At 37.3% G+C, this 23,366-nt stretch overlaps 1 protein-coding gene across 14 annotated transcripts in view; it reads right to left on the bottom strand.

Annotated features, from left to right (window-relative positions):
* PHF20L1 (PHD finger protein 20 like 1) overlaps positions 1-23,366 on the bottom strand; it is a gene marked incomplete at its 3' end in the record, with an annotated part of 80,330 nt that overhangs the window by 20,099 nt on the left and 36,865 nt on the right. For all 14 annotated transcript variants that reach the window (XM_081258921.1, XM_081258916.1, XM_081258927.1 and 11 more), the window contains 4 exons: positions 22,292-22,480; positions 21,824-22,030; positions 15,272-15,328; positions 13,905-14,012 (listed from right to left, as the gene is read on the bottom strand). In XM_081258921.1, the coding sequence (XP_081115047.1) occupies positions 13,905-14,012; positions 15,272-15,328; positions 21,824-22,030; positions 22,292-22,480 (561 nt within the window). The remainder of the gene's footprint in view (positions 1-13,904; positions 14,013-15,271; positions 15,329-21,823; positions 22,031-22,291; positions 22,481-23,366) is intronic.

Raw genomic sequence — 23,366 nt, 5'->3', positions numbered from 1 at the left:
AGCTGGTAGTGTGGGAAGCAGAATAATGGTCCCCTAAAACGTCCACAGCCTAATCCCCAGACTTGTGAATAGGCTGGGTTACATGGCAAAGGGGAATTAAGGTTGCTGATAGAACCAGGCTGGAAATCAGCTGACCTTAAAATAAGACATTATCCTGACTTATCTGGGTTGGCCTAATATCAACACGAGGGTCCCTAAAAGTAAAAGAGGGGGCAAAAGAGTCAGTGCCAGAGTGATGTAAAGTAAGAAAAGACTCAAGCCACCACTGCTGGCTTTGAAGATGTGAGTGGGACAAGGGCCAGGACACTTGGCAGCCTCTGGAATCTGGAAAAGGCAAGAAAACGGATTCTCCCCTAGAGCCTCCAGAAAGGAATGCAGTCCTGACACCCTGATTTTAGCCCAGTGAGAGCCATTTTGGACTTCTGACCTTCAGAACCTTAAGGTAATCAATGTGTGTTTCTAAGTCACTGTTATGCAGTCGCAGCAGCAGCAGTGGGAAGCTAATACAGTGGTCATCATAAATGTCACAGCAGAGCTCACGTTTACCAAGACCTCTCTATGTGCCAAACTGGACTCTAAGTGCTTTATGTGTACTAACTCGCAATCCTCACAACTATCCAATACGGGAGACTCAACTGCTAGTGCTGTCTTACAAATGAAAAAACAGAGGCAGAAAAGGTTAAGTTGCCCAAGAATACACAGCTATCAATGGCAAATCCAACATTTGAGCCCAGAGAGCCTGACTACAGAAGCCTTACTCTTCAACAGAAAGCATCACTAGTGGATTTCCACATTTCACGTGTACACACACTGGAAAGCTTGTTCAGACCACTTCCTGGGCCTCACGCCTGCCTGCGTCATTCAGCAGTGGGGCCACTCCCAGATGATGCTGGTGCTGTCAGCCTACTGAGCCTTCTCTCACAGCCTCCCAGAAACTGCAGAGCTGCCAGAACCACGTTACTCAAGCACAGGCATGGGAATGTGAAGGGCACTGATTAAACGCTAGCCAGGCACTGGGTTAGGGAGCGATACTTCAGCATTACCTTAAGGCATCCTAACAATAAACCTACATAGGAGAAACTATCATTACCCTTTTACAAGTGAGGAAACTGAGGCTTAGAGAATTTAAATAACTTGCCAAAGGTCACCCAAGCTCTAAGTGTTGCAATCAGGATCTGAACCCACACACTCAGCTCTCAAAAGCAAGCTGCCCTTTCATCCATGACACGCTATAATGCCCTCTCAGCAAAAGTGAAAGCAGAAGTACTGGCTGAGTATAAAAATGGTAAAAATCTCAATTTGGTGTTAAAAATAAAACACGGCTGACACTTAATCTCTTTACATTATATTAGCAACTGAACAAAATTTCTTAGCATTCTACACCCCTCCTGTATTCCCCACTCCCCTGCCCTCGGGCTATTATGAATAGAAGTCTACTGCTATGTTTCAGGGTTAGAGCAATGTAATCTTCTACATAAAGCTTCTCTAAATAGAATTTATTTTGTTCTGCTTTTACCACACACAAAACACATCATATCTTTCCTAGCAGATATTTATGCATGCTTTTTACCAGTCTTAACATATACGCTTGCTTACAAGTGCCTGGAAGGGAATCTTTGTTTTTACTATACAATACTTTGAATTCTCTTTGCATTTCTCATTCTAGTTCTTTTAAACCTCTGTATGCCTTCCGTTTTCTCATATTTACAGATACATGAAAGACAAAGAGATGATGAGATTTGCTCAAAATAACAAAAGTTAAAGACTGGCAAAGATGTCACTCTTAAATAGAATCCAACACGGCAATTTCTCACACAGATTGAACACAATGTTAGTTTTATATTATGTAAACTAATTCTGGTAATTGAAACATGTCAACCCACTCTTGAATGGGATAATTATAAAGAACTACATAACTCAATTACTACTTTCCATAACTTCATTTAAACAGATAACTACTGACTTAGTATGCCAACAAACACAAGGAGGGAAGGATACACAGCCTAGTAAACAATCTTTAAGACACAGAAGGTAAGATTAACAACACAGCATGATGGTTAAAGTTAAAATTAAGACTCAGAAGCCAGACTGCCTGGGTTTCAATCTGCTTTTCTCCACTTACTAGCCATGTGAGCTTGGACAACTCTCTTCATCTGTTTTAGTTAACTGTTTATAAACTGGGGATAACAGGCCCCACCGTAAAAGGTTAATGTGGGGATTAAATGAACTAGTATATGTAAAATGCTTAGTGTTTGGTACATAATAAGAAGCACCAGCAGGATATGCAAAATCACACTGAGTGATGAAAAGAAAGATTTTTTTAAACTCCTTAATGGCAGTAATTGCAGACTAAAATACATATTCTATTAGGAACCTCACGTAGTAATAATGTGAATTCTTTAAAATTAAGATGTCTTTGAAATTTCAAAGTTACTTAAAATTCCCTATTTCCAGTTTAAAGAACACTCTTCAAATTTAATCATCTGGGGAAAAGTGTCATTTCCAAGATAACTGTAAATAGCCCAGAAAAAATTCTCCTCAAATGTAATAACTAATTGCAAAGATGTTGGTGATTACTCGACCCAACACCTGCTGTGTATGAAGAGCAATGCTTCTGTACATCGTTAGTATTTACCAGGACTCTACTTTCAAAGTTAAGATTTTCATTTATAGATCTAATCTTAAAACATTTTTTAAAGGTTTATTTTTTTAATGGCTCTTTATAAATAGGGTTACCATAGGTAATGGTGGGTTACAATTCTGAGGTGCAAATTTTCTCTGCACTTTTTTCTCTAAGACTTATTAATCCTAATCACTCTCCTTTCTTTCAAGTTACCACTTCCTGCATTCTCATAAGTACCCCTCACTTTGCTACCAGGTACGGCCCACTTCTTACTTTGTTCTTTGTCAGCCCCTCCCTGTTATCTTTTCCCCACTTTCACAGGTGTTTTGGTACACAGGATTCTGCATCTGCTGCTGTAGTACTGGAAGAGACCTGTTTGCCGATGCAACGTAAGGTGACTTAAAAAGCTTGGCCCTTCCTGCCCTCACGCCTCGGTGTCTCTGTTGGAATACCCAAGGCAGCCAAATCCCCTCAGCCTCTGCTCAGCTGGGAGTTCATCTGGCAGTCTGGTCTGCAGTGTGAAGCTTGTCATTTCTGCATTCTGATACATAATCATGGGAGGGTAGTCACTAAACAAGGGAATCTGTGGTTCATGGCTTCCTACAGAGCTCCAGAGCCTCCTAACGTTAGGTTCTCTCTAGTATGGATTCCATAGAGCTATCTGTGAAGGGGTGGGGTGGAGGAGAAAGGCTGAAAACCAGTGCAGACACAGAAGTGTCCAGAGATGTTCAAGATACTCTCTGGGAAGTGGTTTCAAGTTTTTCAATCCCATTTTGATCCCATATCTTTAAATTTACTTTGGTAGCTTTAGAGTTAGAAAATGTAGAAACTTCATATCCTGTGGCAAGATTAGATATTATTTTTGGCCTATAGAGAGAGTTAAAATCTGAAGAATTTACCAAAAGTGACTACCAACTCTGAAATTACCTCGTTGGCTTTACAGTTTTTAAAACTGTTTTTTTTTTAAGTGTTTGATGAATACGGGGAAAAAATGGGTATGACATAAAGCACACAAATACTACAAAAGACTTAGGTACTCATCATAAAATTTAAGAGGATATCATTGTCAGTTTTGAAGCTTCCTTTGTACCACTTTCCAATTTGAACTAATAAATTTCCTTTGTCCACCTCAGAGGTAATCACTATCCTAAATTTCTATTCATCATTCTCTTGCTTTCCTTCATGCTTTTGCTACATAGATTTGAATCTCTAAAAAATATACTTAACAGTTTTACAAATTTTTTTTTTTTTTTTTTTTTTTTTCTTTTTGCGGTATGTGGGCCTCTCACTCTTGTGGCCTCTCCCGTTGCGGAGCACAGGCTCCGGACGCGCAGGCCCAGCGGCCATGGCTCACGGGCTCAGCCGCTCCGCGGCATATGGGATCCTCCCAGACCGGGGCACGAACCCGTATCCCCTGCATCGGCAGGCGGACTCTCAACCACTGCGCCACCAGGGAGGCCCAGTTTTACAAATTTTTGATCTTTACATAAATGAAATCATATTACTGTACATGTTTCCTTCAGTGACTTGATTTTTATTTATTTATTCTTCTTAGTTATCCATTTTATACATATTAGTGTATACATGTCAATCCCAATCTCCCAATTCATCCCACCACCACCACCCCACCGCTTTCCCCCCTGGTGTCCATACGTTTGTTCTCTACATCTGTGTCTCTATTTCTGCCCTGCAAACTGGTTCATCTGTACCATTTTTCTAAGTTCCACATATATGCGTTAATATACGATATTTGTTTTTCTCTTTCTTACTTCACTCTGTATGACAGTCTCTAGATCCATCCACGTCTCTACAAATGACCCAATTTCATTCCTTTTTATGGCTAACACTCCATTGTGTATATGTACCACATCTTCTTTATCCATTTGTCTGTCAATGGGCATTTCAGTTGCTTCCATGACCTGGCTATTGTAAATAGTGCTGCAATGAACATAGGGGGTGTATGTGTCTTTTTGAATTACAGTTTTCCCTGGGTATATGCCCAGTAGTGGGATTACTGGTTCATATGTTAATTCTATTTTTAGTTTTATAAGGAACCTCCATACTGTTCTCCATAGTGGCTGTATCAACTTACATTCCCACCAACAGTGCAAGAGGGTTCCCTTTTCTCCACACCCTCTCCAGCATTTATTGTTTCTAGATTTTTTGATGATGGCCATTCTGACTGGTGTGAGGTGATACCTCATTGTAGTTTTGATTTGCATTTCTCTAATGATTAGTGATGTTGAGCATCCTTTCATGTGTTTGTTGGAAATCTGTATATCTTCTTTGGAGAAATGTTTGTTTATCTCGTCTGCCCATTATTGGATTGGGTTGTTTTTTTGATTTTGAGCTGCATGAGCAACTTGTGCATTTTGGAGATTAATCCTTTGTCAGTTGCTTCATTTGCAAATATTTTCTCCCATTCTGAGGACGGCCTTTTCATCTTGTTTATAGTGTCCTTTGCTTTGCAAAAGCTTTTAAGTTTCATTAGGTCCCATTTGTTTATTTCTGATTTTATTTCCATTACTCTAGGAGGTGGATCAAAAAAGATCTTGCTATGATTTATGTCAAAGAGTGTTCTTCCTATGTTTTCCTCTAAGAGCTTTGTAGTGTCCAGTCTTACATTTAAGTCTCTAATCCATTTTGAGTTTATTTTTGTGTATGGTGTTACGGAGTGTTCTAATTTCATTCTTTTACATGTAGCTGTCCAGTTTTCCCAGCACCACTTACTGAAGAGACTGCCTTTTCTCCATTGTATATTCTTGCCTCCTTTATCAAAGACAAGGTGACCATATGTGTGTGGGTTTATCTCTGGGTTTTCTATCCTGTTCCATTGATCTATTTTTCTGTTTTTGTGCCAGTACCATATTGTCTTGATTACTGTAGCTTTGTAGTATAGTCTGAAGCCAGGGAGTCTGATTCCTCCAGCTCCGTTTTTTTTTTCCCTCAAGACTGCTTTGGTTATTCAGGATCTTCTGTGTCTCCATACAAATTTTAAGACTTTTTTGTTCTGGTTCTGTAAAAAATGCCATTGGTAACTAGATAGGAATTGCATTGAATCTGTAGATTGCTTTGGGTAGTAGAGTCATTTTCACAATATTGATTCTTCCAGGCCAGGAACGTGGTATATCTCTCCATCTGTTGGTATCATCTTTAATTTCTTTCATCAGTGTCTTATAGTTTTCTGCATACAGGTCTTTTGTCAACATAGGTAGCTTTATTCCTAGGTATTTTATTCTTTTTGTTGCAATGGTAAATGGGAGTGTTTCCTTAATTTCTCTTTCAGAGTTTTCATCATTAGTGTATAGGAATGCAAGAGATTTCTGTGCATTAATTTGGTATCCTGCAACTTTACCAAATTCATTGATTAGCTCTAGTAGTTTTCTGGTGGCATCTTTAGGATTCTCTATGTATAGTATCATGTCATCTGCAAACAGTCACAGATTACTTCTTCTTTTCCAGTTTGTATTGCTTTTATTTCTTTTCCTTCTCTGACTGCTGTGGCTAGGACTTCCAAAACTATGTAGAATAATAGTGGTGAGAGTGGACATCCTTGTCTTGTTCCTGATCTTAGAGGAAATGCTTTCAGTTTTCCACCATTGAGAATGATGTTTGCTGTGGGTCTGTCGTATATGGCCTTTATTATGTTGAGGTAGGTTCCCTCTATGCCCACTTTCTGGAGAGGTTTTATCATAGAAGGTTGTTGGATTTTGTCAAAAGCTTTTTCTCCATCTATTGAGATGATCATATGGTTTTTAATTCTTCAATATATTAATATGGTGTATCACATTGATTGATTTGCATATATTGGAGAATCCTTGCATCCCTGGGATGAATCCCACTTCATCATGGTGTATGATCCTTTTAATGTGTTGGATTCTGCTTGCTAGTATTTTGTTGAGGATTTTTGCATCTGTATTCATCAGTGATACTGGTAATTTTCTTTTTTTGTAGTATATTTGTGTGGTTTTGGTATCAGGGTGATGGTGGCCTCATAGAATGAGTTTGGGAGTGTTCCTTCCTGTGCATTTTTTTGGAACAGTTTGAGAAGGATGGGTGTTAGCTCTTCTCTAAATGTTTGATAGAATTTGCCTGTGAAGCCATCTGGTCCTGGACTTTTGTTTGATGTAAGATTTTTAATCACAGTTTCAATTTCATTACTTGCAATTGGTCTGTTCATATCTTCTATTTCTTCCTGGTTCACTCTTGAAAGGTTATACCTTTCTAAGAATTTGTCCATTTCTTCCAGGTTGTCCATTTTATTGGCATAGGGTTGCTTGTAGTAGTCTCTTAGGATGCTTTGTATTTCTGCGGTGTCTGTTGTAACTTCTTTTTCATTCTGATTTTATTGATTTGAGTCTTCTCCCTCTTTTTCTTGATGAGTCTGGCTAATGGTTTATCAATTTTGTTTATCTTCTTGAAGAACAAGCTTTTATTTTTATTGATCTTTGCTACTCTTTTGTTTCTATTTCACTTATTTCTGCTCTGATCTTTATGATTTCTTCCCTTCTGCTAACTTTGGGTTTTGTTTGCTCTTCTTTCTCTAGTTCCTTAGGTGTAAGGTTAGATTGTTTATTTGAGATTTTTCTTGTTTCTTGAGGTAGGCTTGTAATGCTATAAACTTACCTCTTAGAACAGCTTTTGCTGCATCCATAGGTTTTAGATCGTTGTGTTTTCATTGTCATTTGTCTCTCGGTATTTTTTGACTTCCTCTTTGATTTCTTCAGTGATCTCTTGGTTATTTACTAATGTATTGTTTAGCCTCCGTGTGTTCGTTGTTTTTACATTTTTTTCCCTGTAATTGATTTCTAATCTCATAGTGTTGTGGTCAGAAAAGATGCTTGATATGATTTCAACTTTCTTAAATTTACTGAAACTTGATTTGTGATCCAAGATGTGATCTACCCTGGAGAATGTTCTGTGTGCACTTGAAAAGAAAGTGTAATCTGCTGTTTTTGGATGGAATGTCCTATAAATATCAATTAAATCTATCTGGTCTATTGTGTCATTTAAAGCTTGTGTTTCCTTGTTAATTTTCTGCTTGGATGATCTGTCCATTGGTGTAAGTGAGGTGTTAAAGTCCCCCACTATTATTATGTTACTGTCGATTTCCTCTTTTATAGCTGTTAGCAGTTGCCTTATGTATTGAGGTGCTCCTATGTTCGGTTCATATATATTTATAATTGTTATATCATCTCCTTGGATTGATCCCTTGATCAAGATGTAGTGTCCTTCCTTGTCTCTTGTAACATTCTTTATTTTAAAGTCTATTTTATCTGATAGGAGTACTGCTACTCCAGCTTTCTTTTGACTTCCATTTGCATGGAGTATCTTTTTCCATTCCCTCACTTTCAGTCTGTATGTCCCTAGGCCTGAAGTGGGTCTCTTTAGACAGCATATATATGGGTCTTGTTTTTGTATCCATTCAGCGAGCCTGTGTCTTTTGGTTGGAGCATTTAACCCATTCATGTTTAAGGTAATTATTGATATGCATGTTCCTAGTACCATTTTCTTAATTGTTTTGAGTTTGTGTTTGTATGTTCTTTTCTTCTCGTTTCCCACTTAGAGAAGTTCCTTTAGCATTTGTTGTAGAGCCGGTTTGGTAGTGCTGAATTCTCTTGGCTTTTGCTTGTCTGTAAAGCTTTTGATTTCTCCATCGAATCTGAACGAGATTCTTGCCAGGCAGAGTAATCTTGGTTGTAGGTTCTTCCCTTTCATCACTTTAAATATGTCATGCCACTCACTCCCTTCTGGCTTGTAGAGTTTCTGCTGAGAAATCAGCTGTTAACCTTATGGGAGTTCCCTTGTATGTTATTTGTTGTTTTTCCCTTGCTGCTTTCAATAATTTTTCTTTGTCTTTAATTTTTGCCTATTTGATTACTGTGTTTCTCCTTGGGTTTATTCTGTATGGGACTCTCTGCGCTTCCTGGACTTGGGTGGCTATTTCCTTTCCCATGTTTGGGAAGTTTTCAACTATAATCTCTTCAAATATTTTCTCTGGTCCTTTCTCTCTCTCTTCTCCTTCTGGGACCCCTATAATGCGAATGTTGTTGTGTTTAATGCTGTCCCAGAGGTCTCTTAGACTGTCTTCATTTCTTTTCATTCTTTTTTCTTTATTCGGTTCTGCAGCAGTGAATTTCACCATTCTGTCTTCCAGGTCACTTATCCATTCTTCTGCCTCAGTTATTCTGCTATTGATTCCTTCTAGTGAATTTTTCATTTCAGTTATTGTATTGTTCATCTCTGTTTGTTTGTTCTTTAATTCTTCTAAGTCTTTGTTAAACATTTCTTGCATCTTCTCACTCTTTGCCTCTATTCTTTTTCCGAGGTCCTGGATCATCTTCGTTATCATTATTCTGAATTCTTTTTCTGGAAGGTTGCCTATCTCCACTTCACGTAGTTGTTTCTCTAGGGTTTTATCTTGTTCCTTCATCTGGTACATAGCCCTCTTCCTTTTCATCTTGTCTATCTTTCTGTGAATGTGGTTTTTGTTCCACAGGCTGCAGGATTGTAGTTCTTCTTGCTTCTGCTGTCTGCCCTCTGGTGGATGAGGCTATCTAAGAGGTTTGTGCAAGTTTCCTGATGGGAGGGACTGGTGGTGGGTAGAGCTGGCTGTTGCTCTGGTGGGCAGAGCTCTGTAAAACTTTAATCTGCTTGTCTGCTGATGGATGGGGCTCTGTTCCCTCCCTGTTCGTTGTTTGGCCTGAGGTGACCCAACACTGGAACCTACCCAGGCTCTTTGATGGGGCTAATGGCGGACTCTGTGAGGAGTCACACCAAGGAGTACTTCCTAGAACTTCTGCTGCTAGTGTCCTTGTCCTCACGGTGAGATACAGCCACCCCCCACCTCTGCAGGAGACCCTCCAACACTAGCAGGTAAGTCTGGTTCAGTCACCTATGGGGTCACTGCTCCTTCCTCTGGGTCCTGATGTGCACACTACTTTGTGTGTGCCCTCCAAGAGTGGAGTCTCTGTTTCCCCCAGTCCTGTCGAAGTCCTGCAATCAAATCCCACTAGCTTTCAAAGTCTGATCTCTAGGAATTCCTCCTCCTGTTGCCAGACCCCCAGGTTGGGAAGCCTAATGTGGGGCTCAGAACCTTTACTCCGGTGGGTGGACTTCTGTGGTATAAGTGTTCTCCAGTCTGTGAGTTACCCACCCAGCAGTTATGGGATTTGAGTTTATTGTGATTGCGCCCCTCCTACCGTCTCATTGTGGCTTCTCCTTTGTCTTTGGATGTAGGGTATCTCTTCTGGTGAGTTCCAGTGTCTTCCTGTCAATGACTGTTCAGCAGTTAGTTGTGACTCCGGTGCTCTCGCAAGAGGGAGTGAGAGCACATCCTTCTACTCTGCCATCTTGAACCAATTCAGTGACTTGATTTTTAGCTTAACCATTTTGTTGATGAGATTCCAGTGGGTATAATCCATTTATTTACATAGTGTTACAGAGTCCACTGAATGGACAGGTGGACACCTGGGCCAATGCCAGTGCTGCTGTGAACATTCTTATATATGTCTCCTGATGTACCTACGGTGTGAGTTTAGTTAGGAATCTGAGGTCATGTGGTAAGCACATCGTCAACTCTACTGTCATCAGAAAAGCATCACTGCTTTTCCATAGCAGTTGTACAGCTGTCTCCATCTCCTCAGCAACATCTGACATCATCCATCTTGTAATTTCTGCCCATGTGGCAGATAGGAAATAGATTTCACCAGGTTCTGAAAACTGCATTATGCAGCTTCTCATAAGAGTGAGCACTGTATTATATAATCATTTTATCATTTTCAGGTTTCCACTTCTGTGAAATACCTGTTGAAACCTTTTGTCCATTTTCATACTGGGTTTTCTTTTCCTTTTTGATCTGTAAGGGTTTGAAATACATTTTGAATACTAATGCTTTGTCAGGTATTTGCATTGCCAGTATCTTCTTATGGTTTGTACTGTGTTTTCACTCTCTTTATAATGCTTGTGATGAACAAAAGTTCATTTCAGTCTAGTCACATTTTCAACCTTTTTGTTTTGGGTTAGCATTTTTTGTTTAGAAATATCTGCCCAAAGTTCATAAAGGTGTTTTCCTATACTTTCGAAGTTCTATAGTTTTGTCTTTCACATACTAACTCTTTAATCAACCTGGAATTGATTTTTGTGTACGGTGTAAGGTGGAGTCCAGTTTCATTCTTCTTCACCATATGGATTATAAATTGTTCTAATACCAATTACTGAAAAGTTAACCCCTTACCTGTTAAACTAAGATGCCAGCTTTGAATAAACCAAGTTTTGAAATATGTATGAATCTGCTTTGGATTATCCTGTTCTTAATAAATCTATTCTTTCAAAATACCTCACTGCTGTAATAACTATAACTGAACAGTAATTCTTCTCCTTATTCTTCTTCAAGAGTGACTGTATTATCTTTGGCTCTTTACTCTTCCATATTAAGTTTTAGAATCAGCAATGAACCTATAGATTTATTTGAAGTGACATCAATAGCGAATCTACAACCCCATGAACATGAATTATCTCCCATTTGTTTAGGCCTTCTTTACGTTTCTAAATGAAGTTTTATAATCTGCTATTCATAGTTTTTTTTTCAAACATAAGTACACATGGATGTATCAAATGGTTTTTCTACATTTATCAAAACTGTAATGTTACTGTGGTGAATTTCATTGATTTTCTAATGTCAAACCAACTCTGCATTCCAAAGCTATGCGGTCATACTTTTAAATATACTGCTAGATTTAATTCTAGAACATTCATTTATGTATTTCGCATCTTTGTCCATAAATAAGAACAGCCTGTGATTGTCCTTTCCCATACCGTTCTCTTCTGATTTTGAGAGCAAAGCTTCTTAAATCATCTAAAGTGAATTTGGAGTTGTATTAGTTTCCTAGGGCTGCCCCAACAAATTACCACAAATTTGGTGGACTGAAACAATAGAAATTTATTCTCTCTCAGTTTTGGGGGCCAGAAGTCCAATTAGGTCTCAGCAGGGCCATCTCCCTCTGAAGTCTCTAGGGGCAAATTCTTGCTTGCCTCTTGCAGCTTTTGGTGGCTCAAGCTCCTTGGCTTGGAACTGCATCACTCCAATCACTTCCTATGTGTTTGCACAGGCTTCTCCCCTGTGTCTCAAATCCCCCTCTCCTTTCTCTTATAAGACACCAGTCATTGGCTTTAGGGTCCACTCCAAAACCCAGATGACCTCAATCTTAATCATATCAGCGAAGATCCTATTCCCGAATGCAGTCACATTCACAGGTATGGGGGTCAGGAGTTGGACACCTACTTGCGGGGGACACGATTCATCCCACTACAGGAGTGCGCCCTCTTTTTCTACATTCTAAAATGATTTATGTAAGTTTGGAATAATCTGCTTCTTTAATGCTTGGTAGAACTTGACAGCAAAACTTGTTGGACCTGGATGTCTTTCTTTGTGAAAAGATTTTAAAATGCTGATTAAATTTCTTTCAAGGTTTGAAGACTATTCAGGTTTCTACCTTCCTGAATAAGTTTGGTTTCTGGCAATTGCCCATACCTTCAAATAACCTCTCAAGTTCACTGGCATAAAGTTGTTTACATTATCTTATTTTTATGTCTGGAGCATCTGTAGTTATGTTCTCTTTATTCTTAATATCGTTTATTTGTACATTTTGTCTTTTTTTTCTTAACAGCCTTCACGGAGGTTTGTTGATCTTACTTGTTTTTTACAAAAAAATTAATTTTGGCACTTTTCATTTCTTCCTAGCATGTCTTTTTAGTTTATTAATTTCTGCTCATATGTTTATTATTCATATTCACTTCTACTTTTTTTGGACTTATTCTTTTCTAACTTCTTAAGCTCGAGACTTAGCTGACTTTCAGCCTTCTTTTCTAATATAAGCATGTACACCAATTGATATTCTTCTTCAAAGTGCCATTTTAATTACATTCTCAAGTTTTGACACATATATAACATTTTCATCACCTGTCGGGTTCTTAACATCTTACCTTCCCTTTGGTACTGTGCTTTCATCCATAAATTACATAAAAATATTTTGCTTGATTTCTAAACAGATGGGACTTTTTGTCTTTTCAATACTGATTTTTAGTTAACTATAATATCTTTAAAATGTGTTGAGGTTTGCTTGAAGCTGCATCCCATGGTCAATTTTGATAAATGTTTGTGTCTGTTTGATAAAACTGTCTACTCTGCAGCGGCTGAGTCCAGTGTCCTGAACAGGTCTGTTAGATCAACTGTGCAGCTGCCAACTTTCTTAGTACCCTTACAGATACTTTTGAGTTTTGTTAATTTATTAATTACTAAGAAAGATATGAGGATGTTACTCAGTGATGAAATTTAGAAATTGTATGTCTAGAAAGACATAAAGTGAACTGAACCTTTCTCATTATATGGTAACCTCTTACCTCCAGGAATGATTTTTGCTTTAATGACTATCTAAAAGGACATCCTTTAGAGACAGGCTATTGATAGAAAAATAATTTGGTTTTTTCCAGGTTTTCCTAAAAATATTTTCCCTCATTTTTGAAAGCTAATTCAAGGGACTGTAAGATTCTAGATTGAGAATAACTCCTTCAGTACACAGAAGGGTACTTGGTCAGGGTATCCAGTCCACCACAACGCTGGCAATGAAAGATTCTATCAGTTGCAGTGATTAATTTATAAACCACTTAACTTACAGACTGTAGTAAAACATAGCTGCATATTTTCAAAATTAGCAAGACAAGGGAAAGCTACTACAGGAACTTCTCAGCTGTCAAGAACGTGGGAATATTGTCCTACCATAATTTTGGTAGAAAAGGACAGTTGAAAGCATCTTAGAATTTTTAAAAATGGGAATCACCGGGCTTCCCTGGTGGCGCAGTGGTAGAGGATCTGCCTGCCAATGCAGGGGACACGGGTTCATGCCCCGGTCCGGGAAGATGCCACATGCCGCAGAGAGGCTAGGCCTGTGAGCCACAGCCGCTGAGCCTGCACGTCTGGAGCCTGTGCTCCACAATGGGAGAGGCCACAACAGTGAGAGGCCCGTGTACCGCAAAAAAAAGGGAATCACCATTTTAGCATACAGTCAGCACTCTGCATCCACAAGTTCTGCGACTAGGGATTTAACCAACTGCGGATCAATTTTCAATTTCCAAGGATATGGAACCACAGGTATGAAGGGCTGAATATACCATGCCATTTGATATAAGAAACTTGGGCATCAGTGGATTTTGGTATCCGCTGGGGGTCCTGGAACCAATCCCCCTCCCCACCAACCAGATACTGAGGGAAGACTGGACTTACCATGCTGCTTAGATTTCTTTTTCTTTTTCTTCTTCTTCTTCTGCTTTGGTTTGTAGTGATCTTTGTCCCTCTTCTCTTTTCTTTCTTTATCCTTTTCTTTTCTCTTACCTAAATGACCAAAGTGAGTAAGTTAGTAATCATGACTGATCCTGAGTTGTTCCTCTGTGGTTAACCTAAAAGCAGCATTTATGTTTTAATCAGCTATTCCAGTCACCTGCCCAGAGTGGATGGATTCAATTAAACTGTTCCTGTCATGAGTCTGGAACTCCTGATTAGCTTATTGGGCTATAAGAGGGGATCTTCATTAGCAGTGTTGAGAAATCCCAACTCCTGACACCTTAAAGTTAACACAGACAGTAGTTAAAATCTTTAAATGAGTAATATAACTCAGTTTCCTGATGTGGCAAGAAATAAACTCCATAACTTAAGAAAGACCTGACTGAGGAGACTCAGCATTTCCACACAAAATTTAATGAGAAAATATACTAGAAGCTTAAAAAATAAAAAACAAAAAAACTTGAACTTTTTTTCCTTTGGAAAAACAAAAAAACTAGATCATTTCCACAAATAATTCCTTCAGTCTTTCAATACTTTCCCAGTGTATACAAGAATGAAAATAAAAAGCACAAAGAAAAAAAAACTTATTAAACTAAATTTTGTCCCCAAATTTTAAAATATTCCTTTTTCCCAATCATATGCACTTTAAAGAAAATGAACAGATGTTAAAACAGTTTCCTAGAGTATTTTATTTAAAATTAATTCATCACATATATTCAACTATTGTTCCAACTCAGAAAGGTTTAGCCCATAACTTATCAACCATTATTAAAACAACTTTCAGTAACTCAAGCTCCAGGTAGCTAATCTGTAGAATACTTAAGACTATTATCCATTATTCTAAAACTTTTAGTCATTATAGCACAGAAGACAGAAAAGATAGCAGAAAAACTTTTAGTCATTATAGCACAGAAGACAGAAAAGACAGCAGAAAACTTAGTAACTTTTTATAAAGTAAATTTTTTTTAAAAAGGCTGAAAAATGGCTATTTTAATTTACCATCCATTCTCTAAGTTTCAACAATATTAAATGGTAGCTTATTTTTAAACAGTCATAGTTTTAAAGATGTTCAGAAACATCAAGTTCTCAGAGAAAGCCTTAGGCTCCCTTGACAAAAAATACACATACTACTGCAAGATATGTATTTAAGAAATCACATATTTGGAGCCGAATAACACTAATAAACACTAAAACAGATGATCACTTACACCTAAAGGAGCACTAACAGGTAAAAAGTAAGGGACAGACTATGTCCTCCCACTGCCAAGCCATCTATAGCCTTTTGCTTAAAGATTACTTTCTGTTCATACCAAATGTAGTTGAGCTTTTTTCTTCCAATTTCACTTTTTTTTCTGTTTTCGATATTCCTGCAGGTTTAGGGGAAAAATATGTAAGTTTAGTCAGAAAGAGTTAAAAGTATGGGACAATGTTTTAAATTACAATTGCTCACAAAACTCTACCTAAGACTCTTTTCCCCTAAAGGTCTACATTATTTTATTGCCTGACCTAGTAACAAAGAAGTGGGATTTCTTACTTCAAAGGAATAATAAATTAAGAATGATTTTTGTTCCCTCAGACTACTCAGATTAGATTCCTAGTTCCACCATTTATTAGCTCACAGCCTCGAGTAAATCATTTAATCTCTCAGTGCTTCAGTTTCCTTATCTGCTAAATAGGACTGAGAGCATCTACCTCCTGTTGTTATCAGTATAAGGTGAGTCAAAATGTGTACTGATGAAATGCTTAGTGTCTGATAACTACTAAGTGTTTTTTTTCAATTTCTCCTTTATGGTGGGGTAATAATTTGAGACTACATCAGTTCTAGAAATAGCATAAATATGGGTCTGAACATACAAAATGTTAGGATAAATGCACTAGGCAATCAGTTAAGATCAACTCCGGCATCACAGCCTTTGGCAATCCACGTTGAAATGCACTCCAGTGGTAGGTCCACGTAACATTTCTGCTCCTGTGACAATTATGACAAAATGCTTTTCCAGTCATCCAAATGAAATATTAAATTTCACATTAAATTATACTGGTTTTCAACAATCTGCATAAAATTTTTAAACTAATATTTAACCTCTGTTGCCTAAACAAACTTGTACCTTTGAACTCCATCATGAATGTGTTATTAGGTAACGATAAAAGCCAAAACAGAATTATTCTATAAATTATTTTGGTCTTTATCCAAATGTAAGATATAAAGGCTTATTATCACATACAAAATATTCAACCTTAGTGGCACTTAGGTCTTATTATCTAATAGTCCAAAATATATTTTTAAACCAATAGTGCACCTCATGAACTGTGCTGCTGACACAGACACACTTAACCAAGCTTCTCAACTCATATTCAACCGCTGCCAATGCTAATATCTTATGTGTGTCTAGGGTTAATCTAAGAAAAATACTCTAGTGCATTTAAAATACAATTTCAATCTATTAAATTATATTTTAATATCACCAGTTATGAGTTCTTTGATTTTTAAATCACTGCAGTACAGTATCAAAAAAGCTAGCACTCTATTCATCTTACTGCAAATAATTTACATAATTTAAACAAAACACAATAAAAATCTAAAAATACCATTCAACTTGAATTAAATGCTAATAAGGCTCTAATAATTAAGTTTCAAATTAAGTAAAAATATTGATAACCTCCATGACAAAAAGATTTCTTATGACAAAAAAATGAAAAGGACATCAGAGCAAAGAGAAATACAATTAAACTCCCTTATTATCAAAACTGTTGAACAAATGCCTCATTTCCATTTACTAATTACTGTTTACTAACAATTAATACCATAAAAATTCCACAAATTTGATGCAATTTTCTTGAAAATGACAAGGCATTTACAACAGAAACAGTAAGAGATTTGCTTTCTAAATCCTCTGTGATAGTAGAGCTATACCAGAAGCAGCCCTTGATCATGATTATTGCCTTGTAGGTCCCTCCCTAATCCCCAGGAGCACTGAATCGCCAAAGTGAAAGGTGGAGCAAGGCCAGAATCCCCTGGGGTGATTCAAATGGAAGGAACTGCCTTACAGGGCTGCCTTTCCTGACTGGAATGTGTGGGATCCTCAGGTACTTGGAAGACAAATAAAATGGTCCTGAACCTCAGCTCCGGAACACAGGTCAGCACAGCAGAACAGATTCAGTAACTAGAAGAGTGCTTTCAGAAGAACCAGTTCTAGATTGTTTTCACATGTTCTGGTGGGTCCCAAACCTTTATATTTCTTAACTGATAAAATTTTGAAAGTAAAATTGGGGAAATGAGAAAGGCTTGTCAACATTTTACACAATTAAGGATATTAAAATAAATATTCCTATACGCAATAATGGCAGGACTTTTAAAAACACCCATGCCCAAATAGAAAAAAAAATAGATCTATTCAAGAATTCTACAAAAGAATCAATTTCATTTTATGAGAAGTTCTCTACATTGACCTTATTTCTTATTTCACCATGCACTAGAATTTGGGAATCAAAGTACATGGATATTACAGAATAGTGATTTTTACACTAAATTTTATCAACAGAACATTTTCGTCAAACAAAATATTACATAATATTCCAATACATAATACAACCCCCCCCCCACCGCCAAATGAAAAACACAATAAAAAAACGAATGGAGCTGTTTAGATTAAAGCAAGAGCTACAGATCTCTGAGCCATGCCTGCTTTCACATCCTGCAAGGCACAGTAATGTGGAGGTTTCGGCAGTGTGCAAATATCTGATTCTCCTGACCAAAAAGGAGGCTATCCCTGAGACTCTCCGTGGAACCCCCAGGCTCTGTACAAGCCATGAACATCTGCTGTGGGGTGGAGGGAGATTACGGAGTCTCTGGTTGTAGTTTTGTTCTGTACAATTCTGGAAAAAAACTGAAAAACACTTTAAAACAAAAAGGCTTTTTAGAAAGTAAATGTGAAATTGGTGTCCCCACAAGTCAGAATGTGACTGTTATTGTCTCACCCATCCATACACTGAGCTTCCATATTTTAACTCCTTGAAGGGGTCAGAGTAATTCAGCATTTGTTATATCAGTACATATATCCAGTAGATAAATAAGAAAACTAGTTAAAATCCCAGTTAGCGACAGAACTAAGAGTAACAGAACTAACGCTCTATCCTTACCTAAAACTGGTTGGCTCTGTTAGAGAAAGCATTCTGATAATAAAATAAAAACAAAGCCACCGATTTTTACAAGGGCACCAATGACTGCTTTTGGTAATGAGGGCAGCAGTAGTATTCTTAACCTTGGTTAGTCATATTCTATGCATGCTTCCCAGTGGAAGAATGCAGAGGATTAGGGCAAGTTCATTATCTATACTGGAAGAACAAGTGTTAACCTATTAAGAACACATGTATATAATAATTGGATAATTCACATAATCTCATTAATTCTTTACCATGACTGTGATATGAGCATGCACATATCACTCACACGAAAAAGTAAAACTCTAAGTCTGTTAAACTATTTCACAGTTAACGACTAACATCCTCATCATTCTTAATACCCCCAAAATTCCAATTTGAAAAAAATACCACCAGAAAATGTCTTTGATAAAAGTTCTGGTAAATAATGCTTTCTACAGAAGTTTTAAAATTCAACAGTTAGAAAATTTACTATTATAATTAACATGAAACAAACCAAGCAAACAAATTAAAAAATTAAAAAGAAAGAAGAAACAAAAACAAAACACCTGGTACTTTGACTGCAGATGGAAGACAACTTGGGAAGCAGACAGAAGGCCAACAAATACTACGAAACAGTTTCGAGAGGGTAGCTAACAAAAGTGTTGAGAGAAAAAAGCACGCAGACCACTGAGAAGTTCAGTGCAGGTCAGACAGGTTCACAAGGTTTTAATCAAAAGATGTCCAATCAGAACATGACCTGAATTCCATTACTTCCCTCAAAAAATAAAAAATTAAAAGGGGTAATAGAGGGCTTCCCTGGGGGCACAGTGGTTGAGAGTCCGCCTGCTGATGCAGGGGACACGGGTTCGTGCCCCGGTCCGGGAAGAACCCACATGCCGCGGAGCGGCTGGGCCCGTGAGCCATGGCTGCTGAGCCTGTGTGTCCAGAGCCTGTGCTCCGCAACGGGAGAGACCACAACAGTGAGAGGCCCGCGTACCGCAAAAAAAAAAAAAAGGGGTAATAGAAATAAATCAGAATCCCCCCAAACACCACATTCAAATGCTGTGACTGTATTCGACCCTCTAACAAATGGACTTCCAGTAATTAACATTTAAATCCATGCATTTCCTTGATTTAAGCAATTAAAGTTGCCAGTCATCACCATACATAAGATGATCCTCACTCTTCAAGAAATTTACAAATACATCACATTATATATCCAAACTCCTCTCTACCTTTCACTTTTCCAGAAAACTATCTTACAACTTTGACTTTCGCAAATAGTTTTTCGAATACTTAAAAAGGAAAAAAATATTGTGCCTTCCCTCTACCTCAGTACATTTTTTAACCATTATAAGAAACAAGAACCACACCCTAATGATAATTAGTTACATCTCCACAAATATACTAGAAATTCTGGGGGGAAAACGAAAAACCACTAGGCTAGTACTCTGATTAGACACAAAATCACTGGAATTAAAGATTTCCATGTACAATCACTACTTTGATATTTTAGGATACATCATTCAACTAACATAACTTAGTTATGATACAGCTATTTACATTCGTCTATCTTTCAGTCTTGTTACTATTGCTATATAAAAGAAAATACAAACGTTTTCAAATGCACATCTAAAAATAAATTCCCCGGGCTTCCCTGGTGGTGCAGTGGTTAAGTATCCACCTGCCAATGCAGGGTACACAGGTTCGAGCCCTGGTCTGGGAAGATCCCACATGTTGCAGAGCAACTAAGCCCGTGTGCCACAACTACTGAGCCTGTACTCTAGAGCCCATGAGCCACAACTACTGAGCCCACGCGCCTAGTGCCCGTGCTCTGCAACAAAAGAAGCCACTGCGATGAGAAGCCCGCGCGCAGCAACGAAGACCCGAAGCAGCCAAAAATAAATAAATTAAATACATAAATTAAAAATATACACATTGGGGGCCTCCTTGGTGGCGCAGTGGTTGAGAAGCTGCCTGCCAATGCAGGGATCATGGGTTCGAGCCCTGATCTGGGAAGATCCCACATGCTACGGAACAAGTGGGCCCGTGAGCCACAACTACTGAGCCTGCGCGTCTGGAGCCTGTGCTCCGCAACAAGAGGCCGAGGCCGCCATGGTGACAGGCCCGCACACCGCAATGAAGAGTGGCCCCCGCTGCGGCAACTAGAGAAAGCCCTCGCACAGAAACAAAGACCCAACACAGCCAAAATTAAATAAATTTATAAATATATATATATATACACATTTTAAAAACTAATGACTTTATCATTTTAAAAATAAATAAATAAAAATAAATTCCTCAATGAATATATATCATTTTAACTTGAACATATTTTTCATATATTCAGTACAGCAACAAATTCCAGATTGTTAAAGGACTCATAAGAACTTCACCAGGAAAAGTATCTCAAAGGGTTAAAGGTAATTCAGAAATCTTGTGAAAACAGGGAAAAGAAAAATTAATTACCCTACAGATAGAAGGGGCTTAGAAATTGTCCAAAGACAATGGATCAGTTTTGGGAAATGACAAGAAATGTTTCAAAGCCTACAAATCTTCAAATATGGGCACTGATTTTTTTAAAACAAGATATGGAAACACTATCACGTACAAAATAACTTCAATCTTTTATTGATTAATGGAATTGTAGAACACTGTATGTTTAATATTAGTTACACTTTCACTTTGAAAGAAGGAACAAGAAGGTAACAGCAGTAATATAAAAAGTATGCTTCTTAAGTTACTTTAGTCATTTTATTTTAATATACACCACCACCAGAAAAGAGCAAGCTCTACTTTATACTTCACCCAAGGATTTGATAAAGTGGTTTCAGAGAAGATGCTACTAAAATCGATTATCCCAATACTCTCTGGCTGCTAATCAAAAAACAGTTTTATGTTTTTCCCTACTTCTGAACTGACTCAATTCACCTTATTCATCCATCTACTGATAATTCCAAATTAGTAATTTACTGGAAAAGCATTTGAAATTAGTATTTGCCTTTTTTTTTTCTTTTACTGTAGGGGCTCTTTGGTTGAGGTTGAAATTCTATAAAACTTCCAAGTAAAATAATGTAACCATATAAGGGAAATATAAATAAATATAAATCTAATATTCTGTTAGATTAAAATATCAACTTGATAAAATACCTCTGAAAGATTTCAGATTACAATAAGTGTCATAAAATCATCAAAAAATGTCTTACTGAGTATGGCTGATTTTACACATTAGACTCCCAAAATAACATTACAACAAATTACATTTAAATTTTGGAGATTCTGCTCCAAAATATGGAATTATATGTAAGATACAGGTATATAAATTAATTTAAGCTAAGTGTTTCTTAAATATTAAATTCTATTAAATCCTTAAACCTAAGTATTGAGCCCATTAAGTTATTTTCTGGCTTCAAAACCAAGAAACTTCTGTAATTATATTTAGTTCTAATAATTCCTATTTAGTAGAAACAGGATATAAGAAAGAAGTAGGGAGAAGGAAGTAGATAAAAGTGACAAAATAAGAAGTATATCCAGAGAATATGATAGTAAATGGTCACACAAAAGGACGTTAAACAGACTGAGAAACCCTATCTTCCACAGATGTTATGGAGAAGTATTTATAAAGAGGAACTACATATTAAAATAATGTAATTATACATCAAACTGTTTTTACTGTATAAATGCAAGCCTAGCTAACTTGTAAAATGAATCTTTTTTACCTGATGCTGTTGGAGCTCCTCTTCCATCAGTTACTGCTTTGGAAGAAAGATTTGTAAGCATCTGTGTATCTTCCTTTTCTGCCCTGGGGCATTCATTATGGTAAGAGGGATCTGGGGCTAGCGGTGCTGTAACTTCCGAACCACGACTTAAGTCAAGAGGGAGACAGGGTCCCAGTTTCTCAAGTGACAAATGTGCAACATCAGGCACTACACAAAATAAAGAATGTAATATGTTAATATAAATACACTGTCTTGGTTAATATCCATGTGGATTAAAATGTTATATAAATTAAACAGTGCCTGGAAATAAAGAAGGCACTAAATAAATACTTGTAGAATTAAATGAAGTGCTTATAAGTCCAAAAGCTGTTAAGGAAAAAGCGGAAATTTCTTAATATTTTAATAATCTTTATCTCAGTGTTTTGTCTTCTTTTATGTTTGGTTCTATAGAAAAGCAATATACATTACCCTCTGGTACTGAAGACTCTTGCTGATTTTGAGAACTGATGGAGAATACTTTCCCATCAGTGGCTGGAGAGGGAGGAGAAACCTTTTCTACAGAATCATCAGGCATGGGCAAGGTGGCTAAACGCTGAGATCTTCTTCTCCGCTCACTATGCTTGAAAGGTCTAGGGGGGTTCACAGGCTGTGGAGGACCTAGAAAAAGATCTTCAATGTTCACGAAGCAGATACATGCCAGGATCATCTTATAATACTTAAGGAGAAAAATGGGAAAAATGATTCAAATTCTGCCCTCTGATGTTGTAAGGTATCCACAAGGAATGGCATGTTCCAAAAGTAATCAAAGGCAAAAACTGCCCTCATTCACAAGGGTTAATCAAAACTTCTAAAATCTAAAGCCTACTAGAACCAAAAAAAAATAACATGGAACATTAATTTCAGGTAGTTTCCCAAGTAACAGACTACAGTTAATTCTCTAATTGCAGATCCTTGTTAGTTGCCATTTTTCCTTTGGGAAAATAATCTCTGTATAGCCAAAGATTAAAAAAAAATATATATATATATCCCTTTTGCTACATTACAAATCTAGAAACTCTAAGAAAAAAAAAAGGCAGGGGCATAGGTGACAAAAATCTGACATGCATTGTAGAGTTAGTGCTTTACTTGCTAACGTAAAACTATGTAAGTAATTTTATCCCACCCTCGTTCCCGCAAATGGATTTTTATAAACATATATTTGGGCCTGATTCATTAAAAAAAATTCAACACAAACAACTTTAAGTACTCATTATGGGCAAAAACCGAGGATTTTTAAAGAATATGACACTGCTCTTGCCCTCGCGTGTTTTTTGTTTTGTTTTAAAAAACTTGGTGAGCCATTTAAGCATCTTCTAGCTATGTATTAACAGAAGTTTGGAATTTTTTTTTAACCTTTCATTTTCTTCTTTCTACATGGCATGTAAATATGTTTGATGATTTAGAACAGGCAGGACTACATAAGCCAATATATGCATGTTAATTTAGAAGGAGGAAATAAGAGTAGTCTAAAAAGGTTGATGCTTTGGGTATTTAAAAATAATTT

The sequence above is a fragment of the Mesoplodon bidens genome, assembly GCF_964165515.1.
Source record: "Mesoplodon bidens genome assembly, chromosome: 16".
NCBI lineage: Eukaryota > Metazoa > Chordata > Mammalia > Artiodactyla > Ziphiidae > Mesoplodon > Mesoplodon bidens.
This window is presented reverse-complemented; position numbering and strand designations above follow the sequence as displayed.